Source organism: Pocillopora verrucosa, chromosome 3, assembly GCF_036669915.1.
Source record: "Pocillopora verrucosa isolate sample1 chromosome 3, ASM3666991v2, whole genome shotgun sequence".
NCBI lineage: Eukaryota > Metazoa > Cnidaria > Anthozoa > Scleractinia > Pocilloporidae > Pocillopora > Pocillopora verrucosa.
In genome coordinates, this window is record NC_089314.1 from 22,814,589 (window position 1) to 22,822,918 (window position 8,330).

Below are 8,330 nucleotides of genomic sequence, written 5' to 3' on the forward strand. Positions count from 1 at the left end.
GACGCAGAACCAGTTTCTTAAGAAACTTACCCCCTTTTTTCAGATAAAGACTTATCAATTGATGAGGTTTCGAAAGACTTATCAATAGATGAGGTGTCGTAGACTCTTCTTTTAAACGAGACACGAATGATCTCATGTTGCTCTTTACCGATTAACTAGCATGATTACACTTCTAACCTTAGACTATCTCCTACCCACGACATCTTTTCTATTCGACTGCTCACCTAGGGTGGGAGTGTTAATACTGTGCAATCCCTTTCATTCCTTCCCTTCAAAAAATACAAAGTTTTCAATCCAAGTCAGATTTGAAGTGGTAAGACACGTGATAAAGAGACAGGAGACTGGGAAGTACTGTAACAATTCTTCAAGAGAGGAAAATGTGGGTGGGTTACACGTGAGGAGTTTCTATGGGTCTACTAATCAGTTCACACGAGAAAAGTACAATAAAGTCAAGTGATTCACATCGCCTGACAATAATTTTTTTTCAGTTCTCTTAAAATAACACACCATTCCCGCACTTCACTAAGATTACAGGTTATATAAATATGATTATAAAAATCCATCCGGAGCTCGCAGAGCGTAGTGCCATAATTATACAAAATAGTAGTAACCCATCAAGCCGAAAAAATTTGGATGTACGACCGTACGACCGTTCAAGGTGCTACTTTTAACATGCGCGGTCAACTGTACCGCGGGCACGCCAACGCCACGGCTTTGTCCACTAGTCCAGTGGTTAGTGCACTGGGCTCCGAGTCGGACGATCCGGGTTCTAGTCCTGGCCGGGGCAAGACGTTGTGCCCTTGAGACGTGCGGGAAAAGAAATGTGAGCTCCACTTTTAGGCTCGGCTAAATCTATGTATTACGAGTGACCTGATTCGTCAAAAACCTTTCATTTATAAAGGGGTAAGTTTCTAAAGAAACTGTGGTGCTGCGTCGGTGGGAGAGTATAGCAGGTAATTTAGTGTTAACAACTGGATTGAAAACGTAAATTAGCCACGGTAAAGGGTAAAAAAGCTGACGTTTCGAGCGTTAGCCCTTCGTCAATCGCTCTGACGAAGGGCTAACGCTCGAAACGTCAGCTTTTTTACCCTTTACGGTGGCTAATTTACGTTTTCAACCCAGTTGTTAACACTAAATTACCTGCTTTCATTTATAACTTTGATAAACCCATAGAAAATTGATATATTTTGAGTTATCTTAAAAAGGCATTAACCCGCGCTCTTTCGATTAGTTAACCGGCGTAATGACACATTTGGAATGCTGGGAGAACACGAGAAAAGTTCGTAAATTGCTTGCCGGAGGCGAGTGATTTTAAAACACTTCGAGTGTTCTCCCAACATCCTGTATGGGTTATTACCCAGGTAAATTGATGGAGAGAGCGGTCTATTGTTTTAATAGTCTTCGAAAGTTGTTTTTAGTAGTTTTTCGAGAAAAAAAAGGCAATCAATAGGTTTACAAAAGAACTGTCGCCAGTCAGCTGATAGATGACACCCCTAAAACATTTACGAAGAAGTTGCTCAGAAACCATTTCAACAAATTGCTTGATGAAGACGGCTATTAAATTGGCTTGGTTAACTTTAAAAAATCAGATGAAATCTTTCTTTGATTCATGTGTGATCTCAGTATTAACTGATTACCAAATACAGTACAAAACGAAAGAGTTTCTAAAAATGTGGGTTTTCACTCAAAATTTACATTTGAAATTATTAACGTTTCAGATTACGTCAAAGTGTAAAGGTCACCTTGCCACTCTAAAACTTACCAAAACGCAAAAAGCTGACTTTTCAATCGTTACAAAGAAACAGGTAATTGTCCAGAATAAGCCAATAACCTTTCTTCACGGTAAACTGAGGAATACAGTTATTGACCCAAGGACATTATTTCATTTTACTACTTGACAAAGCAAACATCATCCATCACCTCTGGCACAATCCGTCTCCAAAACTCGACAAGCTTTTGGTAAGAGATTTGAAGAACGTTAATGTTGTTTTAACATTGGACACATTCACCTCATTTCTTTTTACCTGTGTTTAAGATAAAATCATAACTGGTTAAAAATGATGTGAAATATATGAAACATATCTAAGATGTAACTGGTCAGTGTTTCCTAACGAATCGAATGCGAGATGTGTAGTAATATCTGCAGAAAAAATTCAAGTTTTAAACTTTGATTTTTAAAAAACAGAAAGAACTTAAAAACGGAAAAACTTCGGGAATGTTTAACGAATATACTCTAAAATCAGTTAATTAACTAGTTACCATTGTCATCTGTTGAGACCGTGGAGACCTTTGGTTTTTTTCTGTTTGTTTGTTTATCGGTTGGTTTGGAAGTTTTAGACATCACTTGCCAGAGATTAACTTGTTAATTTTTGGTATTTCTCCAGCAGGGATACATGATAAAAAATTTCAAACATTAATACTAGTACGGAGTCATTTCTCGATTCATTCAAATTGAAAACTACCAGAATAAGAATTTCACGTTAGTGATTTGATTATCTAAAACAGATCTTCAATATAAGATATCTCCTTTTCATCTTTTCTTTACTTTTTTTTCCTGCAGGATTTCCTTTAAAGAATGTGGCTTTGTTATCTCTTGCTTGCCATTGTAGCAGTCGATGGAGGTAAAGGAGATTCCTTTTTGATCAATGAAGTTTAAATTTGGCTATTTTCTTTTATGTAACTAATCGATTTTTAACTATACCGCATGTCAATTACAACGCGGTCGAAAGGGGCGTCTCAGAGGACGATAATATGTTGACGATAATATGTCAGTCCGCTGCAAGGGGGGTAGTTTTATTTATCGGAAACAAAATAAAGTAGGAAATCTATAGGAGAGGTTACTAAAACAAAATCTAAATAAGGCTACAGTTTTAGAAAACCAATAGATCCGGAAATATTTTGAGGCCGTTGCTCGAGATAAAAATATATTTTCCAGTCTTATCAATAAGCCTTCCTGATTTCTTGTCGCAGATGTATTCCAGAATTCTCAAAATTTTAAGCTTTCTGGTTCTGGAACAGCGGAGAAAAATGGAAAAATCAATTTAAACCTTCAAATTCAGATCGCAGGAACTGGGGAGAGTCCGATAGGAGGTCTAACGGGGGCGAGTCCGACAACAAGTCCAACGGGAGCCACGGGAGTTCCGGGAGCAGCTCCAATTACTGGGGCACCAACAGCAGGAACAGGGGGAAGTATGCTACATCAATGCTTAGTTCTGACCTTCAAGTCTTCTTTCATTTCATTTCTTAATAATAGAACTACTTGGAGCAGGGGGAAGTATGTTACATCAATGCTTAGTTTCGACGTTGAAATCGTCTTTCATTTCATTGCCGTATAGCAGAAATGCCAGGCGTAGGGGGAGGCATGCTACATCAATGCTTAGTTTCGACTTTAAAATCTTCTTTCATTTCATTTCTGTATAGCAGAAATTCCGGGAGCAGGGGAAGGTATGCTACATCAGTGCTTAGTTCTGACCTTAAAACCCTCTTTCATTTCTCTTCTGTAGAATAGAACTACCGGGAGCAGGGGGAAGTATGCCGCATGAATGCTCACTTGGACCTTAAAACCTTCTTTCATTTTCTTTCTGTAGTTAATGAAAACTGGACATACTTCATTTACTTAACATGATCTAACAAGGCGAAATTTTGTATGAGATAACATCTCACAACATAGCACGACAAACATACTATACGATATTTTATCCTAGATGTGACTTGTCAAAGCAGTTTCAGGCTACATCACAATCTCAGCCTCAGACTGCACAACTGGGAGAGCTGAGTCCTTCTCTTGAATAGCAGAATTAGAAATTGTTTCTATCAGTTGTCCTCATGTTAACATTTGTTGCTCAGGGGCAAGTTTACGCGAGCTTGAGAATAAAACCATACGACCTAATTTAAAATGTTCTACTTATAAAAAGGGCGACAAATGCTTTTGCATGGCCCTTCACTGGGTATAGCATCGATTCTTTCTTAACAAACATCTCTCTCTCTCTCTCTCTCTCTCTCTCTCTCTCTCTCTCTCTCTCTCTCTCTCTCTCTCTCTCTCTCTCTCTCTCTCTTCCAAGCTGAAACGTCTGCCCAATGCCAACCCCCGCTGCTAGTTTTGTTCAGTTATATTTATAAATCTTAACTCTCCTTTTGAAGAAGATCCTTCAAGGTGTCCTTTGATAATGATTCCAAAGGTATAAGCCTTTAAAAACAAATGACTATTTGCCCTCACTTTGCCTATTTTCTTTCAGTGTTTACTGAGGAAGAACAAATGGGTTTAGCAAAGCACAATGAATTCCGACAAGTACATGAAGCTCCTGCTATGACACTGGACAGAGATATGTGTGATCAGGCGAAACAGTACGCTCAGAAGCTTGTAGATATGGGTACTCTACAGCATTCGTCGAAAGGAGAGAGAGAAGGGCAGGGAGAGAATCTTTCCATGGGATGTTCATCAAACGCTCCACAAACCGTAGAGGAAGCCGTGACAAATTGGTGAGGTTAAATTTCGCTTTCTTGTAGCGCAGAAATTCGATTAGGTGTAGTATTCAACTTTGGCCTTTGAGAATAGGCTCACGAGGCTACCCAATACAATGATGTCATTTCTTTTACAGTTGTATACTTAGTTGCTAAGCTTTTGATTTGCAGTGAGGCTGAAAGTGACCTTGTTGTGATAGAGAGCAGTATCTAGTCAGATTGATAACAAAGTAATTTACTTTCGAAAAGCAGCAAGGTTTGTATCATAACCAGGTTACCCTTAGCCTCACTCCTCTTCGAAGGCTCGGCAACCAAACACGCAACTGTGAAAGGGACTATTTACTCCCAAACCTCGCTTTCACTACATTCTTCCCGAGTCTTTGCTAAGTTCTTATCGTTCGCTTGTGGGTGTTCCTTTGATTTTTGGTCCTACTCCCCATAAATAGAGAAAGTAACGATGATGGTAATCAGTTATTTTTTATTTCAGTGTTTTGGGAATATTTTTATTTTTGAATTACATTTCACCAGTTCGCGCCTTGAGAGTGAGGCGTAGAGGGTGGAATTGGATATTGCACCGTAAAAATGCATTAGGCCTACTTCCACTAATCTAGTTAAAATTATTTTCTTAGAAATAAGGTGTAGTAACCCTGACTATTTCTGAATGATCTGATTCGAAATACTAAGGAGCAACCATCCTTCCAAACAAGACATCTGAAACAGATATCGAATATATTTGGCACTCTGCAATAGCGGCCCGCACACAACCCAAGCGGTCCATACCACTGACGTTCAATCCAGTCTTTTTATGTAGCCCTCATTGGTGCCACTTCATGTTGCGGTTAATAACCTAATACCTTGTTATATGCTTACGGGAATCGATCGTGACATCTTCATTAGTTAGAAAAGCATCGCCGAAATCAAAACCTTTCTGGCACACTTCCTTTTCTTGAGTAACCAGGACAGAATTTCCCATAACAGATTTAAGCAGAAAACTCATGAGAGTAAATTAGTAGGGGATTATTAAGTGATCCAACACCAAATTCCCACAACAAACAGGAGAATAGTCGAGCCAAAAGTCGACCCAAAACATCAATGGTGATGCTAAACTCGCCAGATGAGCTGCCTTAGCACGAATTTAGTGCCCGAATAAAGCACGGAATCTATTGAAATCTTCAGTCGGTACAGGTTCCATGAAAAAACCGGTCACGAAAATGATACGAGCTAACAAACGGCGTAAAGAGGGTGGTGAAATATATGTGAAACCCATGTCTACAAAACTATTATAGATATTAGAAAACTTGACGCAGGGGTGGAATTGCTTGAATTAAAACTGTGAGGGCAATTTTACGAAATCGGAACACCTAAGGTTGCTAATGATGAACGATACTCTCCGCCGTGTGTTTCGTGGTGTGTGAAGCCAAAGCAGTCAATTAATGTTATGACAGCTGATTTTTCTTTTGCTCTATTTTTGTGTTCTCTCTCTTTAGTCTCATTGTTTTCCAGGTACAACGAGGTCTGTGATCCGGGATATAATTTTGGCAGGGCTTCCTACTCTGGTGGAACAGGCCATTTTACACAGGTAGTTTGGAAAGGCAGTACAGTTCTTGGAATCGGACGGGCAGAGGGTACAATGCGAGGAATGAAATGTGCATATATTGTGGGCAGATATAAACCAGCTGGAAACATGATGGGGGACTTTGCCCAAAATGTGGTGAAAGGTTCCTTTGATAAAGGCAGCTACTGTGCATCAATTCCAAGAAAAAATCGATGGTTCTTTGACAAGAATGGGAAAGCAGTGAAGGTGAATGGAACCAAAGTTCCGACTTTCAAAACGGGACTAGCTGAGAGTCGTGCCCAGCCGGTTGAGTTATTGAATAGCAAGAAGAAAACAACTGTTTCGCACAAGCACAATAAATGAGTCTCTCTGTGAAAAAAAAATTCAAAATAAAAAAAAAAAAAATATATATATATATATATAAATTGATATTTAGTAATTGCCATGATTATTAAACAGTTAATTAAAAGATAGGACCACCAAACACCGCTGTCTCACTCTGTTCATTTCAGTTGCTTAATGTAATCTTTTAAAAACTCCAACATTCAGAAATGTGGCCGAGTTTATCTTTTAAAAACCTGGAAATATAAGCAAACTGTTGGTGGGAAGGTTTGAAGTCTACATTTTTACCAAGATGTGGGTTTTTCGCACCGCACCGGAAACGTTATCAAACTTCATTTCCGGATGTTCTGATTGGTTCATTCAACTCTGGTTATCAGTTCGTATTCGAGTCACCTCTTATGGGAATGAACAAAGGGGGTAGCTGCGTCCGTGGGAGAGTATAGCAGGTAATTTAATGTTAACAACTGAGTTGAAAACGTAAATTGGCCACCGTAAAGGGTAAAAAAGCTGACGTTTCGAGCGTTAGCCCTTCGTCAGAGCGATTGGGACTTTTGTGAACATATTCAAATGTTCAGGTATTAATGAAATTTGATGAAACGATGTCTTCATTCGCGCTTGTTGGATACAAGATTGCTTATAGTCAACGTGACTCTACGCGCCTCGTTTGCTATCCAACGTCTCATATCCAACTCGCGCTCATAGAATAGAATAATTTTGGTTATTTTTTTCTCAGAGGTGTATTTATATTATATAAAAAGTACCTAGAAAGTTAAAACGTGAGGTATTTGGTTACAATTGAATTAATCGATGGAACTTTCATTCGTTAAATATCTGAATTCTCTCCAACAATTTGCTCGTAGTGAAAGGGCGAGAGAAGTTTATAGTTCTAGTGCAGATACATTTTCTATAAGTCTTTCCAAGTCCATTCAATTTGGACATTTGTTCTGTAAATTGCACCAAAAAAAGGAATTCAATGAGAAAAAGCCCCATTAAATCCCCTTGTGTCTCATTGAAGTGTCTCATTCGAATTAAATTTTAGTGAAAGACCAGATTTACACACGTCATTGCAGTAAACAAACGAGCGAACTCTCACAACTTCAGAGTAAAAAAATTTGAATTTACTTTCAATTACTTTCCTTCCCATTTACTTGCTGAACGGAGGTAAATCCTCGTACATTAATCAATCATCGATGAGAGTAATACTTTCCGTAAGATCATTAACTGGTTTTGAAGAAAACATTGTCGTGACAGTCCTTGCCAAACTAATTCTGTTGTTTTTTCAAAAGTGTACATGCGCTTTTTTTCCTTAGAAGCTTTCTGATTGACAGGTGTCAGATTGTGACATATTGTCTCAAAGTTGGCTTGAAAGCCTTTTAAATCACCTTTATCATTACGCAAATGAAAATCTCTCGGTGGAGCTTCTCTCTTCAATTTGCATTACCTCTATTTAATTACCATTTACTAGCTCAAAAATTGTTCGGTTTACGGAAGATCTTGCCGTAATCACAGCCCTTAATCAGTCGAGTTCTTTTGAAGAGAATTTCGTTTTGTTTAAGGAAAAAAATAAAAATGTTATTCACCAGTCTAGGTCGGTCCGTATTGGGAAAATTGGGTCTTGAGTACCACCCGAGTACCACCTCGAGACTTCGGGCACAGTTTTTCTCAATACGGACCTCCCGACTGGTGAATAACATATGTTTCTTTTTTTCTCAGAGGGCAAGGTAACGAATCTTGCAGTCTCTTTGGTTCTTAGCGCGGTCCGCATTTTCCTACCTCTGCCCACGGGCACGGTAACGCTTGTGTTGGTCACTGAGAACATCCCTAGCTTCGCTGCCATTCTTCTTATAGAGATAAATTTTGTTTTTCCGGCTGGGCCTTATTTTCAAGCAAATCAAGCCGAATGATAACTTATTAATCGTCTCTTTCCTCACTCTTAAGTCTCTTTGGTTACCAGTAGAAATTTGTTTTCGAA

The 8,330-nt window shown here is 38.8% G+C and overlaps 1 protein-coding gene across 7 annotated transcripts; it reads left to right on the forward strand.

Moving 5' to 3' along the window:
* The first annotated feature begins 758 nt into the window (after window positions 1-758).
* LOC131771866 (Golgi-associated plant pathogenesis-related protein 1) lies at window positions 759-6,431 on the forward strand. Of its 7 annotated transcripts, XM_066164334.1 has the most exons (7): window positions 759-903; window positions 1,719-1,805; window positions 1,904-1,959; window positions 2,561-2,621; window positions 2,971-3,189; window positions 4,236-4,479; window positions 5,965-6,431. In XM_066164334.1, exons 4-7 carry the CDS (start codon window positions 2,576-2,578, stop codon window positions 6,377-6,379), a joined length of 924 nt encoding a protein of 307 aa, XP_066020431.1. In that variant the 5' UTR covers window positions 759-903; window positions 1,719-1,805; window positions 1,904-1,959; window positions 2,561-2,575; the 3' UTR covers window positions 6,380-6,431. The 7 variants fall into 7 exon arrangements, with proteins under 7 accessions (XP_066020431.1, XP_066020434.1, XP_066020432.1 ...); XM_066164337.1 differs by lacking the exon at window positions 1,904-1,959; XM_066164335.1 differs by lacking the exon at window positions 1,719-1,805.
* Window positions 6,432-8,330: the final 1,899 nt, after the last annotated feature.

Coding starts and splice junctions, on each gene's coding strand:
- LOC131771866 (XM_066164334.1), top strand. CDS start 2,576: ATGTGGCTTTGTTATCTCTTGCTTGCCATTGTAGCAGTCGATGGAG. Junction 2,622..2,970: donor CATTGTAGCAGTCGATGGAG/GTAAAGGAGATT, acceptor TTCTTGTCGCAG/ATGTATTCCAGAATTCTCAA. Junction 4,480..5,964: donor GAGGAAGCCGTGACAAATTG/GTGAGGTTAAAT, acceptor ATTGTTTTCCAG/GTACAACGAGGTCTGTGATC.